Source organism: Molothrus ater, chromosome 2 (genome assembly GCF_012460135.2).
Source record: "Molothrus ater isolate BHLD 08-10-18 breed brown headed cowbird chromosome 2, BPBGC_Mater_1.1, whole genome shotgun sequence".
Lineage (NCBI taxonomy): Eukaryota > Metazoa > Chordata > Aves > Passeriformes > Icteridae > Molothrus > Molothrus ater.
In genome coordinates, this window is record NC_050479.2 from 79,286,579 (window position 1) to 79,309,931 (window position 23,353).

Sequence of the window (23,353 nt, forward strand, 5' to 3'; positions counted from 1 at the left end):
GGCTTTAATAATGGAGAGCATCTTGGGCAAACCCCTGCACAGAAATTGATGCTCATCAGTGTCATGTTTCAAAAGCACTAATTTAAAAGCACTTGAGTTTAATGCATTTATACAAATCCCACTTACAACAGCTGTCACATTCACCTCAGAGCAGGGCAGCCACAGACCCACAAAATAATTATACCCAACAGCAAAGCAACACTTGTCATTTACAGACTTGCTTTAGGAAACTCAGAGCCATTATGTCCAATTTTAGTTGACCAGAGAAAAGAGCATTTTCTTAACTTCACTGAAAAGTGTCTATTCATAGAATGCTAAGTTGCTGTGGGGTTTTTTCAACTCTTTTATGGAAATTTGAACAATAAGGCACCAGACCCTCCCTCTTCTTTGGCTTAGCCTCATGTTCTCACTAGCAAAGTAGCCAGGTTAGGTTACTCAATATCCTGTAGGACCCCTCTTTGTACTTAACATCTCCTCTACTAATTTTCTCTCAGCTTCCTCTTCCCTCAACCTTCTCCTAAAAGGTGTTCTTATCCACATTAACTAAACTGGAAAGACTCATAGCTTGAGTGCTCTAAAACTAACATGGCAATAGAGAAATGCACACACACAAAGAACAGCATTAAGTCTCAGGAATACCTTAAACTTATATCTGCATAAAATAAGGCATACAAAATTTCAGGAATGACTATTACTTTTTTACAAAGACTGTAGAAAGTCTTTAAATGAAAATAGAAGAATTATAGAATCATTTATATCAGAAAAAACCTTCAAGTCCAGCCATTAACTCAGCACTGCCATGTCCAAATCATGTTCCTGAGTGCCCCAACTCACATTCTTTAGATATCTCCAGGAATAGCAACTCCACCACTCCCCGAAGCAGTCAGTTCCAGTGCTTGACAAGGCAGTGAAGAATTTTTTCCTAATATCCAGTCTAAACTTCCCCTGGTGCAACTTGAGGCTATTTCCTCCTGTCCTATGACTTGTTACCTGGGTGAAGAGACCAACCCTCACCTGGTTACAATCTCCTTTCAGGCACTTGTGGAGAGTGACAAGGCTCCCCCTGATCCTCCTTTTCTCCAGGCTAAACACCCCCAGCTCCCTCAACCACTCCTCATCAGACTTGTGCTCCAGACCCTTCCCCAGCTCCATTGCCCTTCCCTGGACACACTCCAGCACCTCAATGTCTTTCTTGTCATAAGGGACCCAAAACCAGTAAAACTACTTTCAGCCTTACCAACAGAACTTCAGTAACTTATTTTATGGTCCTTAAAAAATATGCTGAATTTCTTAATCAATAAAAATCATAGTAATTGTAACAGATCAACATTTGCAGATAATGATTATAGCTATAAAAACAGACAAATCCCAGACCTAAGCCTCATTAGCCAGATTACCAGTGCTTGCCCTGTACTGGGTTAATTTCAGAATGTACAATTAAACATATCTTCTGAATTATTTAAAAAACATTAAATTAACAAACCAATAACAAATAATTATTAATTATATGTAATCAATCAAACCTCCAAAATTTTATTCAAAAGCTGAGAAGATGTGAGAATTATGTTGGAGGCTGCAATTTTTCAATTAGCGTCAAAAGCAATTTAGGTTGAAAAAAATACCACACTTCTATCATGGTTTTCTAACTCCTCCTCCTTTTTTTTTCCTTCCATCAAAAAGCAAATAATTCTATACTAAAATCAGGCAAAACTGGAGCAGCAAGGTATCACAAAATGGGACAAAAATCCCAAGAAAAACTCATGACCCCAGCTCTACAAATGCTATGAATACTCAAGCAGAGTATAGTAATTCTTTTTAGGTTTTGTTTCCGTTCCATAAAAATCCAATAGATCATGTAAGAAAAAGTACATTTCCAAGAACTCTGCAACATTTTTCAATAAAATAGTCTTTACAGTTTAACTTCAATTAAGTAACTTTTCGTTTGGTCTAACTAAATATGGCCTCAACTTCTAAAATCTGTAATTCTGAGAACCAAAATGGGCTATGACATCAGAGAAAAAAATACTTCTTTTCTAACTGGGTAAAATCACAATAATAGGAGTATTTTTAGAGACTGTTTCATAAATTCCAAGTAATCATGCCATGAACAACAATGCCCTAGAGCTCCTTTTGGTGAAATTATAGTCAATTGTTACTTCGACAGAGCATCAGATTATGATTACAGTTGCATTTAATAAGCTCCTTAGGCAAACATTTGAAAAAACAAGCAGACTTACTCAGATGACCCTGTAATTTGCTGTAATTCACAGGATTTAAAGTTAAACAATTTAAATTCAGCGCCTTTTGAGTAACACACTTGCAAGACAAAGCTCTAGATTTACCTTCCCCCAGATGACAGTCAATCTTTTGTTTTCTCTCTCTTGAACCAGAAACAGGAATAAAAATCTCTACATCTTTCAATTACTTCACATTTTCCCCCATGAAGTACATGGCACCCAACAACTCTTTGAAGAAAATAACTTTATTCTTAGCCCTCTGCCCTCCCAGTCATAGGTCTACAACAAAAGGACTAAAATCTACACAGATCAAATCTACACAGACTAAAATCTACACAGATATGAAAACTAGAAAAAGTCTTACAATCAGATAATCTTTAAATGGAACAAACTGACACGCTGTGCTATACTGAAATACTGATATACAGAGCAATCTCTTTTCCTCAACCAAAACTCAACATGTCTGCAAAATTACTTATTCAATCTGCCATTGTCACAACATGAACTTCATAACAGAAACAAAATCCACATACTGTAGAAAATCCAGATGTTTGGAAACTCCACTAAAACAACTTAAAAATCACATTTGTTGAAAAGGTGGGTAAAGGACATTTGCTAATGGATGGAAATGCATTAATTTTTGGAAAGAAACAATACTTAAATAGAGAACTGACCCAGACATAACATCCAACACAATTGAATCTGTTTCACCAGAACCTGGAGAAACCTGAAACAAAGCTTTCTTGCTTTCCCTGGTGACAAAACACTAAAGAATAAGGAGAAAATTCTGTGTTTATAAAATGGGAAGGAAGATGCATTATTGATGTTCCTGGATAAAAGTATTAAATAAAGCATTACATATTAAGTACTGTGTCATTTTAGCTGTTAGGGAGGTTAACTGCAGTGACTATCTACGGGGAAGGGTTAAATAAAATGTGACATAAAACCCACTCTAAACTGCAAAAGTTACTACAAAGCAAAGCCACAGCATCTCACTGCTTTCCCAGCAATGCCAAACTGAGCAACAGAAGCACCTGAAACCCAGGAAATAAAGAGTAAACTTTGGACTGATAGAGACTTCACCTGCTCTACACCAGACACACCAGGAACACACCCTGTGGCACAACATAGATGGCAAAAGCAGAGTGAAAGGGTGTGCGAATTTACCTGAACTGTACCAAACAGGACCTTATTCCAGATGTACTAAATTTCAATACAGCATACACTTCACCAGAAACAACCCCAAACTTGACCACTCCCTTACAACCCTTGTTTTAATCTTCACTCATATCCAGCTTATACAAGATGAAAACCTTTGGGCAACCAACGAAAAGATCTAGAGAGAAACTTGTACAAATGAAAGGCCATGGGTATTCCTTCTAATCATTCTTAAAACTGGGAGGGTCAAACCTTACTCAGTTTTTCCAGATACAACACCAAACCCTTATCTATCCTGCACTCTAACCTGTACATAATGTGCTGGGATGTAGCTGGGAAAAGTTTTGAAAGCTTCACAGGCTCTGAGAGGGGCTAGTATACCTCAACCCTTTATTTTATTGTCAGTAGTTTGAATATCCCTGAACCCAAAGGTCTAAAAGGGTACAACACCCCAAGAGGCAATTTAAACTCTTCATTCATGAAGTTCTGTTAGTTAACTACAAAGTAAAAATGCATGTAGTGTTCTTTCTGCAGTTTAGAGCTGCAATCCTACAGGAAATTCTACATGTATGCACCAGCTCTATGAAACCAAAGCAGCGTGAATGGGGTACAAAGGCACACCTCAAAAGGCTGCAGCCTCCCAACAGACTTGGGTGATGGTTTCCTATGAAAATTAAAGAACTCCCTCTTTATTTAGTACTCCCTACAAGAAAAAGAAATTGAAGGGAGAAGAAAACCCCAACAAAGCTGCCCCACAGCTAAAAAGACAGAATTATTACAGAACTAAACAAACTGCTAACTGCATCAGTATGACAGCAGGCTGAGGAGGCATGTAATGTACATGCTGAGAGATCGTTGTAAAGTCTCATATCACTGGGGCTACTAAATGAAAATGAGATATGATGAAAGTTTAAAAAGACAGATTACAAAAAATAAAATTCACATATAACAAGAGATCAATAAAGTACCCAAGCTTAGTAGCAAGAAATCTGCTAATATCTAATTAAATCATTCTTTTGGTTTTTGCTGAGGCCACTCTCCTTATATATGCAAATACTTATATATGGTACCCCTGAAATTGTGATCATTGTTGTTTTACAGATACATACCTCAAAAGGACGAGGTGGAGGAGGTGGCAGGCTAGCAACTTTGGCTGCTCTTTGTCTTTCCACTTCCAGAGCCCGTTTACGTGCATCTGCTCGTCTACGTGCAGACAGAAACAAAACAAACCACAAAAGAGGAGACAGAAAATTATTCAAGCAACAGTGACAGAACAGTGCAAAATAAAAGGTAAACCTGAAATCAGATTCCTAAGTACTTGCATTGAATGGTTGGGCCATAGGCATGGGGAAGCATATTAAAAAGACAACAGAACTTGCGCTGGAAGGCAGCATTAAAAATTACCTTCTTCAAGTTATGCAAAAACATTCATATATACAAGTATCCCAAAAGCAATGCAAAATCTCTGCTTTTGACCTAAGTTTCCAGAAAGCATTGTGCACTTCAACACACTTTAATTGCTTGAGTGTAGATATAGTTAACTACTTAATTTACAGGTCTTAGCTCTACACAAGTACAACCATGCCCAAGAGGACACAGACCATATTCCATATCAGCTCAAGTTTGGTCCAATCTGCTTACAAAAAAAATCTAAGAAGGAAGACCATGACAAATGCACTCGGTCTTTTTTCCAGGTGGTTAACTCTCCATCAGGAACTGGCCTGACAATACTTCACTTCATATGTCACTCCTGGAGAATCTATAAGGCCAGCTTGAATATCTGACATTCTTGTCTTGGTTTTAAAGATACAGTTTTTATCAAAAGCCACAAGCTTTGTCCACGAGCATTAATCCTCTAACCCATAACATTTCAAGACTGAAAAAGCTCCAATCAAGAAGCATCAACATTTTTGCCTTTTGCCTTGTGACACCGTAAAGTTCATTCTTAATAAAACAAAATAACTATTACGTACCTGGCTTGCTCACGAAGTAATTTTTCTTTTTGGTGCTTCTGCTCTATCAGAGCTTTTCTATGTCTCGTCTCTGCTCTTTGTTTCCTTTCTTCTGCTTGCTTTGCCAGAGCTTCTAAGTCAGGTTCCTTAACATTAAAATATTGTCATCACTTAATACAGAATTTTACTCACATCTCATACTATTAGTATGATATTTCAAATTAGATACTGCTGGTGAGAAACACAACCTCAAAACTACCTTCTACTGTATTAAGCTTAAAATACGCTAATAACTTTTACTTCTCTGCCATCTTTATTTTCTTCTTCTCCGCCAACAACAGCAGTGAACCTGCCACATCCCTCAGCCAATTTAACCAAATATTGATGTAGAAATCCTAGCTTCTTCTAGATCAGTTTGATGAAAAAGATAATTAAACACAGTTATTTAAACAGCCTGTAGCAAATGCAGACTAAACTATGCAGAAAAAGTGTGTACTACCCTTCAGTCATCAACAGAGACATTTATTATTTCTCTGTTCCTATAACACTAGTTCCAGATTTTTTTGCTAACTCACCTATCCTAGCATTGGAAAGGACTTTTTATAAAGAAAAGACATGGATAAATGGAAAAGCATAATCCTATTTTACTTGGATTTAAAGATCCTGACTAATGCAGGAAGTAAGCTACTTCACAAAATCCACGTAAGAAGTCTGACTGATTTCTGTAAACCTAATTCAGAGTCAAACCGATAGAAAAATTCTACCCAGCAATCTCAATGATCTCTCAAGCAGAGCCTACACAAGTTACAGGATTTTAAAGAAAGTGAAACCAGTTCATAGGTGCAGAATTAAAAAGTGACACCCATTTGCAATCCGGCAAAGGCCTCTGAAGCCCTTACCAAGGCTTTCCATGTCACTGGAGCACTGAAGGGAAAAAAAATGTTAAGTGGATTTTCTTAACTATAAAAAGATCTATGGTGGAGAAAAAATTACTGTATTACTGGTATAATTGAGATACTGAGTCATTATGTACAGTTTAGCCAAGTACAAACATACACGATCATACAAGCTAATACAATCAAAGTAACTTTAAAGTCTGCCCAGCAGACTTCACAGAAAAAGCCTTCACAGATAGTCTCTCTTGTCAAGGCCTATCTTTTGGGAAGATAGCTGCAAAAAAAGTACATAACTGTTGTATTGCACCAAATAGTTTATTTAGTAGTTGTTTTGCACTGGGTGATGGGAGGTTTGTACTGAGTATGGTATGTCATGTAGATTATTTCCCCTTTCTCATTACATGGTCTCTCCCCCATGCACCCCCTTGCTATACACCCTGGTGGTTTGGCCCCTGGGTACCCCTCCCCTCGCCCCTCCCCAGCATTATCCCATTGGCTGCGGTCCTCTTTCCCCGCCCCCATCCTCAGCTATAAAACTTCACTGCAGGCGTGGTTCTGCCTCTTTTCTCCTTGGGCGGTTGCTGCACCAGCTGTGTCCTGTCCCAAGCCAGTAAACTGGACACTTGTCCCCATGTGGAGAAGAGTGCTTCTCGTCTTTAACTTTGTTCATGTATGACCGTGTGGGCCAGGGTCCGAGCTAGCCGGATTGGACCCATACAACAGCCCCGGGATACACGGATTCTTTCACATAACCACTTCAAAAAAGTTTCCATGCTTAAAAAGTTGTCTATTTAGGTATCAGGACTTCAAAATCAGGAATGCCAAAGGAAAAACCAACCAAACAGCAATTTTGGTATTTCTAAAACATTGAAATTGGCTCTGACAACATATGCTGGTATTGGCTGGAATAGAAATTATTTTCTTCACAGTGGCTGGTATGAGGCTGTGCTTTGATTTGTGCTGAACACAGGGTTGATAATATATATTAATATATTAATAATGTTTTTGTTATTGCTGAGCAGTGCTCACACAGAGCCAAGGCCTTTTCTGCTCTTTGTGCTGCCACACTGGTGAGAGAGTGGGGGTACATGGGTGGCTGGGAGGAGGCACAGCCAGGACAGGTGATCCCAGCTGACCAAAGGGATATTCCACACCATGTGGCATCATGCTCAGTACATAAAGGGGGGGGATGAAGGAGGAAAGGGGGGGATGTTTGGCGTGATGGTGTTTGTCTTCCTCAAGTAACCATTACCCATGATGGGTCCCTGCTGTCCTGGAGATGGCTGAACACCTGCCTGCTCATGGGAAGATGTGAATGAATTCCTCATTTTGCTTTGCTCCGTATGTGGCTTTTGCTTTCTCTATTGAACTGTCTATATCTCAACCCATGATTTTTCTGGCTTTCACCCTTCTGATTCTCTCCCAGATCCCACTGGTGAGGGAGTGAGGAAGCAGCTGCCTGGTGCTTGGCTGCTGGCTGGGGTGAAACCATGACACAATAGTACCAAGCTCACTTACGTTTTCCTTGGCCTGTCGGTGACCCTCCCCAATCGCTCTTAAGCTTGACAGATACAGTTCTTCCAGGGCTTTCATCTTCTCATCCTGTGCCTTCTGCCATTCAGCTCTCAGTGCCTCCTCTAACTGATGCAGCTGTTCTTCTCTCCTCTGCTTTACCTTCTGCCTTATCTGGTAGGAGATATACTTCTGCTGCTCTCTGACCTGTAGAAATAGCATTTATGTTTATCAGCAATTCAAGAAAAGCATAATAGTTTTTGCAGCAAGACTTCCCACAACAGTTTACCCTCCTTCCATCTCATCTACTACTCCATTCACAATCTGTCCAGAAAATACTTTCAAGTTGCTGTTATCTTTTTCCAAAGTTAATATCTAAAACAATACATTTAATCTTAATTAAACACTTTGGTAAAGTCCAAAAAATGACATACAAGTGACAAATCGCAAACACTACTTGGAATATCCTTCCCTCCAAAAATACAACACAATAATCTACGAAAGGCTCCTATTACAATTCAAGATTAAAATCAACACCTATACTGAAAACTTAGTAAACCTAGTTTATTATTTTCCACTTCGTATTTTAGGCTTTTTTTTTTTTTTTTTACAGAAAAGGTTGTCAAGCACTGGAACAAACTGCCCAGGGAAGTGGTTGAGTCACCACCCCTTGAAAAGGTCAAAGTTGTGGCACTTAAGGACATGATTTAGCAGTGGACTTGGCAGCACTGGATTAATAGCTGGACATGATGATCTCAAGGGTCTTTTCCAAAATAAAAAATTTCACCATTCTACAATACTATCACCTTGAAATTTAGCTTATTTGGAATTATTTGGAAATAATCTTTTCAGTTACTTTTTCTAAATTATTTGTTACATTATCAAATGAAATACAACACATGGAAAAATACAGGCATACCTGTTGTAACCTTAGTTTTCTTCTTCTTTCATACTCTTCTTTCAGAAACATGGCTTCTTCATTAGGACTAAGCCTCAATGTCCCAGCTGCTGCAAGTTTCCTCTTCATCTTTGAATAAGCTGAATAATCAACTTCTGTGAGAACAATGCAAAGAAAAAGAGAAATTGTGCATAAATTACACTGGCAAAACACCTATAAAGACAGGATACTGCCATAATGTTGTAACTCTATCATTAAGCTCTCAAATGTGAGAGCTTCAACTGTTCAGGTCTGTCCCAGCTGAAGGCTGGAGTTTATCTCTGAAGTCTTTTCCAATCTTAATGACTCTTAACTGCAGGCAACAGCATTGGCTCTGTCTTTGTCACAGTCACAAAAGATAATGCTTTTGAACTTATTTGAGCTATGCACCAAACACTGCAACAGGATGACATTCACAATCTATTCCACGGACGAGGCACCAACATTTGCAAAATGAAGGGTGAACACCATTCTGCTCCTGGGAAGATTTAAAAATAAACCCACCAACTACCGAAAAGCACACCCCACAGTAAAGTACGCTGGTCACTCAGGCGATTTGTACTGAAATACTCTCATAACCGTTGTAGAGAAGATGCAAGATACAACAGCAATTTTGTTGATGTTTTTGGCTGCACTCCAAGGTTTTCTGCCGTACAGACTCTGTAACTCCAGCAACAGCCTGCGTACCAAGCATTTCACTGGAAAGCTGAAACTGCTCACTAACGATTTTTTATTCAAGTTTTCCAAGGAGGAAAAATTTCAAATTATATTTCCCTCAAGATTTTACTGTGAAAGTCTAAAATTCCCCTGCCCCCAAATCAAGTAAGATTTTTACTGGATCTTTACAAAGTTATTACCCTGAAAATATTCGCACAAAACAAGCAAACAAAGACTTTCAAAAGCCACTACCAACTCTAAAAAATCTAGAGAGCTATTCATATAGCACTAAAGAGTTTAACCAACACGAACAACAGGAAACAATTCTTTTCAGCATCATATATATTGATCTTAGTATATTTAGAGACACGGTATCACAGAAAGAGTAGCAACAGTGTAAAGAAATCAGGTGAGGTGTAAAGCCGAAGATCCATGAAACATTTTCGGTAAAGGATTATTAAAGGATTATTTACATATAAAAGGATTATTTACAGCAGAAAGAGGGACAGTAGCATTCTGGATCCTGCCAGCCCTCCCTTAGTCACCCGATGAGCTATACAAGTTTATCACGGCACAAAGTTAAGTAGCAAATTACTACATTCTCTCTCTCACACGCACACTCCTAAAGAGAGGAAAAATGTTGAGGATGACCAATGCAAAGCCTGAGTCCAAAGGATAAGAGCAGAGGTAGAGATCGCGAACGCCGCGCTTGCCCGGGCTCAGCTGCAGCACAACGCGGGTGGTGCGGGCCGGAGAGGGCCCCTGGTCCGCCGGGCCGCTCCCGCCAGTCACCGGGAGACCTAGCTTGGGGCCGCACCTGGATGCGCCCGAACTGAGGGAGGAGAAAGTAAATCAGCCAGGAAGGGAAGGGGAAAGGGAGAAAAAGAGCAGAGCCGCCCCCGGCACCCGCACCTTGTGGCGACCCCGCCGCATGAGCCCTCCCGGTCGCTGAGGCGCCAACGGCCGCCGCCCCCGCCACGTGACCACGCGCCCCCAACGAGCCGCCAATGGCGCATGCGCCACCGCCCGCTCTGCTGCTCTAGCCCCGCCCCCATCTCGCAGTGACCAATTGGGACTCGGGACGGCGGCGGGGGGCGCGCGCGCCCGATATAAAAGCGGCGCTGTGGGCGAAAAAAGGCGTTTGTTCCCTCAGGCACTTTTGGAAGTTCCTTCGTGGTGGTCAGCCTCTTCCTCGTCGCCTGTATAACTGCGGGCAGTGCCTTGCTCTCCTAACGCGGCAATCTCAGCGCGCACGTGGAGAAATAAACGCAGGGGAGGGGTTTGTCAGGGCGGCTCCCTCCCAAAACCGCCTCAAGAGCCCGCAGTCGGAGTTTCCAAGTGCTCGAGTGGGAGGTGCACTCACTGGCTGAGCCTGAAATGCTGAGAGAGTGGAATAAAACTGAATCCTGCTAGTTCTGCCTCACTAGTGTTACTTCTGTGCAGCTTCCCTGTTCAGAACTCTTTTCGGTTGCACTGTGTCAGTACAAGGAGTATCAGAATTATAACTGGATTTGGCTTGGAAAGGGACCTCGAAGATCATTTATGTTATAAATGAGAAGCTTGACTAGGCCAATATTCAAGCAGCAATCAATTTATTAATTAATATGGTAAAGTATGAGCAATACAGCGCTGAGTACAGTGGGGGAAGTTTTCCCTCCAACTGCACACCGAAGGTTGAGGCTTACAGGTATTTTCTAGGGGTACTCATAAGCTTTCTCAGCAGTTCCTATTCCAAATTTTTAGTCATCAGCGGTTTCTATTCCAAATTTTTATGTCACAATTCTATACACTATTGTGATTTAGTTTTTCTCAGGTTGTATCCCAGAAAAGGAGTATCCCAGGTGGTGGTGGTTCTGGTTTCCAAAAGAAGGAAGAAGTCTCCCAGATGGTGAGGTCCAGTTTCCAGATGTGGGTCCACCTTTTGATTCCAAGGATAAATCTCATAACAGTGAGATTTATCCTATAAATCTCATAACAGTGATGCCCAGCTTCCCTTGGTCAAAACTTTTAATCCTTGAGTTGATGTTCATCTTCCTTTCTCAAGCTGCACGTTTCCTTTTTATATATTCTAAAGCTATAGTTTCAAAGATCCTTGCTACAAATAATATTCTAAAATTATACTTCAAAAGGTTATTATTGCAAAACTCTTTAAGGCTTAACTACAAGAAGAAAGTTCCTCAAAAAACAACATCCTTAAAGCTTTAATTCAAATGCTCCTAAATCAACTTAAGACTTATAAAGGTTAATTGCAAACAAAGGATAGGTTCAAAGGCCTTCTTCCGTGCTTTACTTTTCTCAGTTATTATTAGAATTTGTCTTTATAACTCTCATGGTCGGTTTCCACACAATTCCATCCAATCCAAACCATTCTATAAGTCTTCCTCATGCTTCAGCTTTCTTTCTAAAAGGAGCCATTTATCATGTGTGTAAGATTTGCAGCAGCTGAGATTTGAAAGTGGAGACATTAGATAACCTTGATTTATGAGGAATGTAAATTTTATTTGTATTGAGGGAAACAATTCTGCTACACATACAGATGAGGCAAGAGAGGCTGTGTTAATCTGTTTCTTTGCATGGAGCACATTTCAAGGGTCTGAGCTGCTGCTACAAAAATGAAAGAAATCTTTGTGACTTGGACCAGGCGCAAAGGAGATAATCAGTTGTCTTGCAATGAAACTTCAGTGCAAAATACAGCTACTTTTTTGGCAATTTCTTATAGAAAAAGGAAAAAATATTTTATACTAGGAACTAAATGTCATAGTAACCCACCATATTCAGTCCCTACAGGACTGAAGCCAGGAGGGCTGAGATTACTCAGTAAAACTTAGTGGTTTGGTGCATGCAGATGCATGGCTGCACAGGAAATAGACTAAAAAAATACAGAATTGCAAGAGAAAAGATGTCAGCATAAGGAAAAGAGTTAACATAGCAGTTTAATGTGCTTTCTTCCCTGCCTTCTGCATTTCACTGCTCAACTACCTTCTTGTTCACAGACTTTTGCTTTCTGACAAGTACCTGCAACTTGCTGCAAACTACTGACTGGAATAGCTGGCACCAAGTTAATACCTGATTGTACATTAGACACACAGTTGTTTCACAGTATGCATATTGAATAAATTAGACTTGAGAAGTGCACTTCCAAATGTGTTTTCTAGTCTCCTTATTGGATTTTTTTGTCCTTCAGCATTTTCATTATGGCAGCATTCTCCTCAATAACATCACTTGTAAATAGCTTTATCCTTCAGGTCAACAGGTGAAAAAAAAAGTCAAGACAGTCTATTAAGAGAGTAATTGAGATTATGGATTTTAATCCTCTACTTTTAAAATGTGAAAGAGGTCAAATATCTGCTCCTCAATTATACTGTTGAATAAAGGGCTATTATGAAACCAATATGTGCTGGGTAAGAATTTTGTTTCAAGGGTGCTTTCTGTCATTGTCTTGCAGAATTATTTCTGCTACTGCTTAATTTACATGCATAACTGAAAACCAGGAATTTTAATACGGTAATGTTTTCTACTTTTTACTCCACACACTTGAATTACAGTATTACAGACTTGCATGAATTCCTTCCCCTGAGAAGTAGATGGTGTTTCTTTTATGAAAGGTGAATAGTGATGCAGCAGTACTTGTGCATTTAGCCAGGGATATATGAAACTGGAGGTACTGAGCTTCAATTATTGGTCACATTCCTCTTGAGAAAAGAAATTACACTTGCAGGAATTATCTACAAGGCCCCAAGATAGCCACTGGAAAATTTAAATTTCATATGTAAAAAATGTCTCAGAGTGAATTTACGTGAAAACACAGATTTGATAGAAATCATATTAATTTAATACATTTGAGGTTGAAGAGGGGTTGTATGACTGTGAAAGCCACTGATGAGTTGGCCTGCAGTGCACAATCAGGAGCTCAAATCACAGTACAGGCCTTGTGCTGTTCCAGAAAATGTCTTTTGAGAGCAGACTGTTTGTACTTCCCTATCACAGAAGTTTATTCCATCAGTAGATGAACTATTGCAAGAGATTTTGGCACAGGCACCTTGCCTCGGTGTGCTCTGTGGGGCCCTTTGGTCTGAATGTGAGATCCCTGAGGCTGGACTTGACCTCGTGTGGCCTGAGAGAAAATATTCCCTATCTCATGGGCAGGTTGAGCAGACCAGCATAAGCAACCTAGATCTTTTACTGCCACCCAGGAACACTTGCTCCTTTCTTCATCAGAAATTCTTCGCTGTCCACTCACGGCTCTCATTTGCACAAGGGAAAGATGACTTTGTAGGCTTTTCTGCATCTTTATCAGGGAAGCCCTGGTTTTAAAGGTTTTCTAAAAGCTGATAATGGAACAGTACAAACATCTGACAACTCGCCCTTGCACAGGACTTGGCACCCTGCATGAATTAAGTATTCTCCTTAAAAAACTCTGAAGGAAGAGCTTTAAAAAACATGTCATATTCAGACATGGAATCCTCCTGCCCTGAGTCCTCTAACACATCATTATACGTTACTGCAGATTTCTGCTTCTAGTCTCCTTCTTGCTATTAACTGAAGTATCAGAATGAAATGAGAATTTATCTCAGTCTGAATTGGCCTTTCTCTGCATTCAGTATTCCTCAATGTCACATCCCACACTGTCATATAATCTTAAAAGTTTCCCTATGGTTCATTTTAGTTTGATGTGTGATTACTTCTCCCATGCTGTTCTCTTTTAGCACCTGGCACCTGATGTCTAATTATCGTGACTGCCAGGAGCTGACATGATGTGGTTTTACAAATGTTTGTAATCCTGCAGTTCATACATTTTCAAAGCTGCAAAGTGCTTTTGTTAAATAGTTTGCAATAAATATGTTCCTATGTAAGCTTTGCAAAAAGACATGGAGTTTCCTAAGAAGGAAGAAGGGCTAATCTTTATTTTTGAGGCTGACTAATCTACCATGGTCAGCCTGTGCAAGCACAGCCTATAATAGTTTCTGCCTGAGACTGATTTGGAGATAAATTTTCTTGACAGATGTGGAAGAATAGCTTTTGTTATTATACTCTGTGTCATGTAATAAAAAGCTGCAAAGCTACGCTCTTCAGTACCAAAGCAACTGTATCCAGAGCTGTGCCTGCATAAATTCTCAAGGTGCAGATTCTGTCCAAAATAAAGATTCTACAGTTTAAAAAAAGAAATTAAAAAGAAGTAAACTATGAAGAATAAAAGGCTATGTAGCTGGCAGAAGGATAATTAAGTGTAATTAAATACAGTGTACAGCCTAAAATTATTCTGGAAGGAAATGTCTGTAAATTCAGATGTGGTTTTGGACATATATGATGTTGTCTTACAGATAAAACAAAAGGCAGGCTGTCCTATGAATGATCTAGAAGTTCTTATTAGGAAACCAGCCTCATTCTCTGTCACAAATGCTCCTGGGATTTCACCCAGCATTCTTAGCCCAGCTTAATGATTTGGGTCACTGGAAAACAACCAGCCTTGGGGTGGTAAGAGCAGCAACAAGTGACTAAGAACTTATCATTCATGCATGAGCCACCATGCTGCCTGAGGTCATTTTAAAATGGGCTCTCAAACACATGATCTCTCCCAAACCTTGAAGCCAACGGAACTGAGCTGGATTCAGGTTTTTACAGACAAAAAGGAACCTTGTGTACCTATTGTATATCCTCAGAACCAGTCTGCCTAGTTACTCAGTGATGCCAGCATGTGTAGACTTCTACAATGAAAACTTGGTGTGTGCACATTCATTTGCTAAAATTCTTGTAACCTGCATTCAGCCTTCTAAATATATGGGGACCATACACAGAATTTTCTCCAGTTCCTAAAATATGCATAGTAACTATGTTCACTAATAGGCCAATTATGCTCAGTCCAGTGAGTTTACAGCTGGTCTTTGCCAGCTTTTCTCAACTACTGTGCCATACCTTGTTTGGCTAACCTTCCTGAGCTGCTTCTTCTAATATCTACTTCTATTAAATTTCGCAAATTATATTGAACATTCCTTTCTTTATTGCAGGTAGTTTCAAGCAGAAAACCGGATTTCTTGATATCTGTTAAATAACAGATTCTACTCCAGCAAGATCTCTTAAGTGGCTTAAAATTTTGCATTGTAGGGAAAGCCCTCCTTATGTGATGAAAAATGCTTTTTTAGTTTAGTCCTACATTATTAGTAAGCATTGTATTTTCAGCATGTAGTAAAGGTGAGAGGCGAAAACTAGGGTTTTTTTTTCTAATTTCAAAATGATTACTTTTTCTCCAACCTAATTTGACTTATTCTGTATTGTTTGTCCCCTCCATTTGTTGAATTATATTTATTACATTTTATACAGGAGGCATGGGAGTTTTCACAAGCTTCAGTTTCTCTCAGATGGGCATCCAAATGCCATGCTATAAACAAAAAAATTAATGCGAAGACAAGCTGAAGAATAGCTTAAAGCTTTAAGTCTACAAGTCTCTAAGGAACAGGTTTAATTAAGGCTCTGGATAAAATCATAAAAAATGAAATTGTCAGGATCTGCCAATATATTGTCTAATTCAAGCCCAGAAGCCCAGAATTCTTTTTGGTGTCTTAGTAGTCATTTATACATAAAGCAATTAAAAATGTGTGTTAGATACTCCCTTTCCTTAATGCTGGCTTCTGCTGTCTCTCTGACAACTCACCTGTACAGTGGGTAACATACAGAACATGATACAGGTTGCAGGTCTCCTCTTGGGAAAGTACATGTCATTATTCTTGGATAGCTGTTATAACATCTTAATATTGTTTGTGAAATACCAGCAAAAGTGTTCACGGTGTAAAAGAGTGGATCCTGGTTTGATCAAGACCTTCATGCTGTAAATCAAAGAGACTGTATGATCAGACAGACTTGTGATATAGCAGATTACACTTCTACTGCAGATTAACTTTGATGTTTTCTTCAGTAGAAAGAAACTGATTATATAGATGAAGTCATTAAAAGGCTTTATGGATGAAATATGTTTCATCCAAAGAGAACCTTACAAAAGGAATGGGTGGTGAAGAAAAATTTACAAGCAGTGAGAATGAATTTACATCAAGAGACGTAATTTGGAAAAGCTGAAAAGGGAGCAAATGAGTTCAGAAGAAAGCAGTGAACATGGAGTAGTGATATACTGGTTCTTACTGCTCCCATTTTACTCTTTAATAGAAACCAATCTCTCTAAAGACACAGAGACATTTTCTGTCATAATTTTGCTAAATATTATAGAAACCAAGGAAGGGTGAAAGAACAAAGGGTCTTTTGTGATTGCAAAAAATTAAACTTAGAGTCAAGTCTGAGGAAAACAAATGTGTAAGGAAGCTATTGCTGATTTAGATGCTAGTTTGGTAAACTGGAGTCTTGGCTTCTGTTTTCTACAAGATGAGAGATTTTTGTGCCTGTAATGCTGGCTTAGGCGTTTTGGGATAGATCTGATAAATGGAACTAAATCCCAGAATCCTGATCCTGAAAGCCTTGCTAAGCTACTAAAGTCTAGAAGCTGTTAATATTTTTCAATGCTAAAGATCCATGAGCTTCTAGAATTTCTGATCTTTATATGCCCAAGCTCTTTTGATGTTGACAGGGCTAAAAGGCTCAGAATCTAAACTTGAACAAGATTCAGGAATTATGTCTTTTTAATTTATATAGATATATGTACATCACCATCTAGTGTACTCAAGAAGGCTTTTTTGTTTTTTCATGTTGATTCCAATATTTAGTAGATGTTTGAGGCTAAAGATACATATTCTGAAAATCATATCTCTACAGATCTGAGAGGTGGAATTCAAGATACATTCCTTTTCTCAGTATTTTCTATAAGGCAGCTGGACAGCTGCACCTTTACATGGTTCCCTAATGGTGTGCTTAATGGTCCCTAATGGTGTTCCAGCAAAGCCCAAGTGGTGTACCCACCAGTATGAGGCTACATCAGCCCTAAAATTGGAGGCATCTATTGAATCTAACTCTTTGTTTCAGATATTAAAGTAATACTGACGTCAGTAGAGGGGACAGCAGCAGTAGCAGGGACAGACATTGGCAGCAGTATCATTTGCCCCAGTAATGTCCTTGGTAGAGCAAAAACACTTTTTTCCCCACTGGTCCAATAAAATCACCTCAATCTGCTTCTTTGGGTGATCAATGCTCATCTGGAATTTTATCACTGTCCTTTGTAGAGGATAATTAAATTGTTTTACATTTATAGAGGCAAGGTAATAGCCTTAGATTTACATAGAGCTAATTTCTTTCTTTGTGAGTGGGTTCTACAGGATGTGAACAATTAAGTTTCTGTGGGAGGATACGGGGAAACATGATTAATGGATCAGAGAGACCATCTAAAGGAAATGGGTATAACACCAAGGGAGATAATGCTCTATCTCATAATACTTATGCAAATATGCCAAATGTTGGAGAATTCAATTAATATTTGACAAATGGATTCTCTGTGATACAGAGTAAACACATACTGGGGAAACAATAAAGCTTTATTGCATATTATCTGTTAACTTCCTTTCAGATAGGCTGGGTTGCCTGGTCAGGCATCTCAGTCCAGTGCAGGTGGCAGGGAACAGCCAGGCACAAATCAGTGAAGGACACTGAGATTGTTTGGGTGAAAAAGACTGGCCAAGGTTGAATTCTTTGCATGCATGGCCAATCAGTGCTTGTCAATATGCTTAGGTCTGCTGTTCAGTCCTCTGCCAAAAGTTAAATTTTATTCCATGGAAATGAACACTGGTTTAAGAATGAAGGAGACAGAATAAGACAATGTTTATGTTTGTGATTCTATTTCCAGAAAAGCAACACCAGCAGAAAAAACAATAATCAAGTTAAAAACAGAATGCCTGGGCTACTGGAAGACACTGGACTGGGACTCAAAAAGCTGAGCTTCAGTGACCAGTATAAAATTAGGTTATACTAATGCTATATAAAGGCTATAAATCCTTCAGGTACTGCAGTGATAGGAGACACAAATATATGCAGATTTACTGAAAACATAAGTTTCTTGTTTGCTTGCTAACTACCACTGCATGTGGTCTTTTAACCTCCACTCTAAAATACTAAAGATTTAATATGAGGTTTTGTTCTGAGAAATCCTGATTCACAGAGGGAAGGCATTTGACAAGTATATTGAAGCATACTGTCCATTTCAGGCCATATAGACTGGGAACTGAGCTAACAGAATGTGACGAGAGTTGTGGAGGTAAAGTTTTAAGTATGAAACTCAAGTTTGTCCTTTGGTTGCAACTGCCCCATTGCTGGTATCATGCTTTGCAGCCAGGAGCAATTCTAGGGACATCCCTTCAGTGCCTAGAGACAGGAAGTTGGGAAGAACACAAGAAATTAATATTCAAAATCCCATGTTCCACAGAAAACCTACTCTTGGAGATGGCATGGCCCTACTTGACTTGGAAGCTCTCTCAACACTTGAAATGAGACTTCTGTGTATTGCTCTTTTCTGTGAAAGTAGGTGCCTGCTTGGTGAAAACAGAAGTCCACCATGATGGAACCAGAAATGGCTATGTGAGCTATAAACTTAAATATATATCACATAAGGACTGTATTTTTTCAGTGTAAAGCATGACAGCCAAGTTACCCTTTACAGAAGTGATACTGCTTTTGCTTCTTCAGTCCTGTTGCTTAGTGGTCAAAGCAGTTACCCAGGGCAATGGAGATTTGGGGTTAATCCTTAACCTGAAAATGCCCTGTCTCAGGCTAGAAAAGTCTCTTAGGAGCACATCCTGTGCCAAAGGGGCTGCTGCACATCCAGGAATGAGATGCAAAGAAAGCAGACAGTGCAATGCCAGAGAGAAAGGTGAGGGGCCCTGGAAATCAGGCCAAGGTTGAATTCTCTGCTGTGCTCTGAATGATCATTGCATTTTACATCAGACAGTCATGAGATGAACTTTCAAAGCGAACGGATGAGTCGAGACTCCAGGTTAGGTTGGTCCTTCAGCCATTCCATTCACCTGGAAAGAATGAGCCATGCTCAGCTTGGCCACTGCACTGGGGGGAAGGCTCTGTGCAGTGTGTCCTGAGCAGAAAGAAGCTCTGAGGTGCAGGAACAGAGCACTGCTCAGACACCTGTAATCCTGAGGATCTCATACTGGCCAGCCACTAAGCCTTTGTTGTGTGGCATTCTGGGCTACCCTGCATGGTGTCCAATTATTTTCTCTGGGAACATAGAGCTGACATGCATCATTTAGATATTTGGGTTCCCCTGCTGAGTCCAGACTTCCTGATGCATAAATTGGCACTCTGGAGCTCATCCTCACATTATTTAGTTGTGCATTTTTGCTTTGCTTTTGACTGTAGGGGAGGATATTAGCCCTATTTTCTACTTGCAAGGCATGTGTTCATTCATTTTGATTCACTACGGTCAAGTTACAAAATCTTAAAAATATCTTAATCTCTTCTACTAAGCCATCTGTTTAAATCAGAGATAATAAATTTTAATAAAAACCAACATTTTCCCAAGTTTTTGATTTCTTTTAACATGCCATTTTGCTGTGATCTTTGAGTTATTGCCTCTAATAGATTACTTCCCTGTTGTCAGGGCTGATTCTATCTCGAAGTGTATTAATTTTAGTTAAATGTATCTTGGCAGACATCCACCACTGGAATCAGTGCTGAACACCATCGAGTATTCTTTTAATTGGACATAAAACTCAGAGATTTTTTTCATATGATTCTTTGCTATACAGTGTGTACAATTAGATTTAATGAGCTCATTTTAAGGACAAGTTGGCCAAACCAGTGCTATTGCTAATTTATAGAAGCTACTGAAAAAATTACTGTATTATTTTCTTTTCTAAATTAAAACTTTAGAGGAAATATTGTTCCTGCTTTTCCTTTTAGCATGTGAATATACAAAAACCTAATTTTGGAAATAAAATGTTTTCTCAGAGCGTGATTTCCAGTGATTGTTGTAGAATTTTTGGGTTTTTATTGGCAAATGTTTTGGCAATAAAGGTAAGTCTAGCATCTTCTTATGTCATGTTAATAAACCCAGGCTGTGTATCATGATGACTGAGGAACCAGCAGCAGTGCAGCGCTCATGGCATGAATGGAACAAGCCAGCTTGAAATCCTGTGTAGACACTTGGCAGCTGGTGCCCAAAGCCACTGAACTACACTGCCAGATCAAGAGTTCCGTGTAAGAATATTATTGGTTAATACAGAACTGGTTAAAAATGTTTTTCTCTGGAAATACTATCCCACTGGACACAGTCACATGGCTAAGACAGAAGGAAGCTTTAACCATCACTGTCTGTTTTCACCAGTCCTTGCAGACTGAACAGAAACCTGGGCTGGTTTATCCTGGAAAGATGTGTCCTACAGACCAGATTCAAGAGAAAGATTTCCCCTGGAAAGATTAGAACATGAGAGCTGTTCAATCAGCCTCCTCATCATTGCAGCACTAGTAGAGGCAATAACAAAAGGAGACTGGCAGTTTGTTAGTTGAAGATGCAATGAAAACATCTGTTGAAAAGAGTAGCACCTGAAAAAATCCAGGAGATCCCAATACTTGAGTTGGTCATTCATAAGGAAGAGCTCCGTGATGCTATTTTATGTGGTATCCTTCTGTCCTCTACCTTTAATCTAATGTCAGTGGATAGATGATGGGAGCTGGTAAGCCAAGTTTCTCTTTCCATGTGAGAAAGTGGGTATGAGAGCACTCTGTGAGATGCCTGCTGCTGGAAATGCCACCCTCACTCCTGCCCTTTTCTTCTCTGCATGGCTTCCTTGCACCTCCTTCACCACTGTTTTGTTCAGGCAAGGCACTTGCCCCAGGACCATCCCTTTCCACATCTGCAAAATGGGAATTATGCACCCATTTGTGAAAAATGCATTGAGAATTACCAGCATGAACCTCAGAACAGGAGTGGAAATTACTGCTATTGCAGTTTTGCATGCTTCTGCTTGCTTTGTGACAGTGTCCCATGAGTGCTTCATAAATTGCTAATTCTGAGTTGCTAAGAATTACAGTCATGTTTCTGTTTGCATTGGAAAGACATATACCAGGGCTTTCATGCTGCTTCTTACAAAGACACTTCTCATTTATATACAGAAATAATGAGACAGAAAAATGTTAAAAGATTGCCTGAAAGCTGCAGATCACTTTTGGCAGTAATTATTTATCTGTCCACCATTTTGTCTGTGTATATTTTATTCTCTCTCAATCTATATATAACAACAAATTAGTTAGCAGAATCAAAGCTGCTTATTTTAAATTTACAATGTTCTCCTTGGACTGGTACACAAGCAAGCTGCATAGTGTAGGACATATGCACATGCTACGCTTGGTAATCTTTCGGTGTTAATTTATTTACATGCATCTGGTTGCTTTCCTAATAGAATGGATCAGTCTTGCCTCCCAAATGAAAGAGATAATGGGAAAATTGTTTGAGATGTTGTAATGAAAGCCAATCTATCTTTAGCAGAGTGGGTTAAGCATGAGTACCTTGTGTGCTGTTTCTTTCACTTGTAAAGTATAAAATTTTTGCACTAACAATCAATTAGCATTTTACAGAGTCAACATTAACTAAATATCCTTGACATATTCCCCAAGAGAGGATAATGTCATTAACCTCTTTTACAGATGAGGAAACAATATTGGCTTAGCATTGTAACTCCATTGACTTCTGTGGAGTTATTCCAGATTTACACCAGTAGAAATAACACTAACTTTAGTCCTTGATATAGTAAGTCATTTGTTCATGGTTATCTAGTCACAAAGCTGCACACTCAGGATGAGAAACTGAAAACATCCACATTTCCTTTGCTGCCATAGTAAGATTTTCTACTGATATAGGGTCTATAAACCTTTATCAAGGATATTTTAAAAAAACCAAAACAACACACCACCACAGAATCTTACATTTTTCTTCTGATCGTGTCTAGAAACAATTGTTGTGTCTGGAAAGGTCTGCATCCTGTGAAAATAAATGAACAACAATAAATTTTTAAAACAAACTTCTACTTCCCCAGAAATGTGAATTTTTTTCTGAGTAAGTTTAACATCAGAAAAGAATTATGGGCTTCCAAAGACTGCCAATGAGCAAAGAATGTAAGTTAAAGGTCTTTTTATATGCAAATACTTCATTACATTTGGGGGGATTTCTTATTTCTCTCTCTCTTAATTTTTTAATTGAAAGCAAAAGAACAATGGGACATCAGTTTCTTCAATTTACTTATGAATATCCAGAATTCACTTTCACCTTCCAGGTGCCAGTGCTACCTGTCAGCATTTGAGGTCTGGAGTAATGCAGGAGTCTGCTGACTTCTCTAGACAGAATGCTCTGCAGAAATTAGGGGTCTACACTATTTCTGATAAAATTGAAAGTTTTTTTGCAACACGTTTGCTCCCAAATAACTGGTGGCAACAGCATTATTTCTGAAATGGTATAAGGTAAAAATGCTTAAAAATACAACTTTCATGTCTCCAGTTAAATTAGTTCAAATGTATTAATTATAAAATTTCTCAGCTCTCCATTTATGATGGACTTGCTGCAAGTGCAAGAACTGGAGCTGAAATTCAGCCCTTCACGGAGGCTTGCTGCCAAGCTTCTTCCCTAAGCTCCATTCAGAACAAGGTAAAAATCCCACTCATTAATCTCCTTTCCTGGATTGGCTCTTATGCACTGGCCAGTGTCACCTAACCATGTCTCAGTGGTACCCTGAGAATTCAAACTCCTCTTGAAACCAGGTTATGGGGTAATTATACCCAGACCTTGAGTATGCCAGATTAAATAGTATCACAGAAAACACTGTCCCAATCTCCTACACCTCACCATTTATGCAGATTTTTTTTTGACAACAAAAGACAGCAGGGAGCTTGGAACAGCTCTAGGATAAAGTAGTTCTCTCAGTTCAGAAACAAGAATTTTCATGTCCCCTCTCTTCGGAAAGTCTCATGGCTGTCACGCTCTTCCAGAGATTTTCTTTTCAGGCTTGGACAGAGCAAACAAGGACTGCTCCAACTTCCTCTGTATTCAGTGGGAACAATTCAGGTTGACTTCGG

General features: G+C 39.3%; 1 protein-coding gene across 1 annotated transcript in view; it reads right to left on the bottom strand.

The window, feature by feature from the left end:
• Positions 1-10,309, bottom strand: part of CEP295 (centrosomal protein 295) — a 43,509-nt gene extending 33,200 nt beyond the window's left edge. The window contains exons 1-5 of the mRNA XM_036388112.1: positions 10,262-10,309; positions 8,675-8,808; positions 7,762-7,962; positions 5,369-5,493; positions 4,505-4,598 (exon numbers count right to left, since the gene is read on the bottom strand). Coding sequence (XP_036244005.1) covers positions 4,505-4,598; positions 5,369-5,493; positions 7,762-7,962; positions 8,675-8,782 — 528 coding nt within the window. The 5' untranslated portion in view covers positions 8,783-8,808; positions 10,262-10,309. The remainder of the gene's footprint in view (positions 1-4,504; positions 4,599-5,368; positions 5,494-7,761; positions 7,963-8,674; positions 8,809-10,261) is intronic.
• Positions 10,310-23,353: the final 13,044 nt, after the last annotated feature.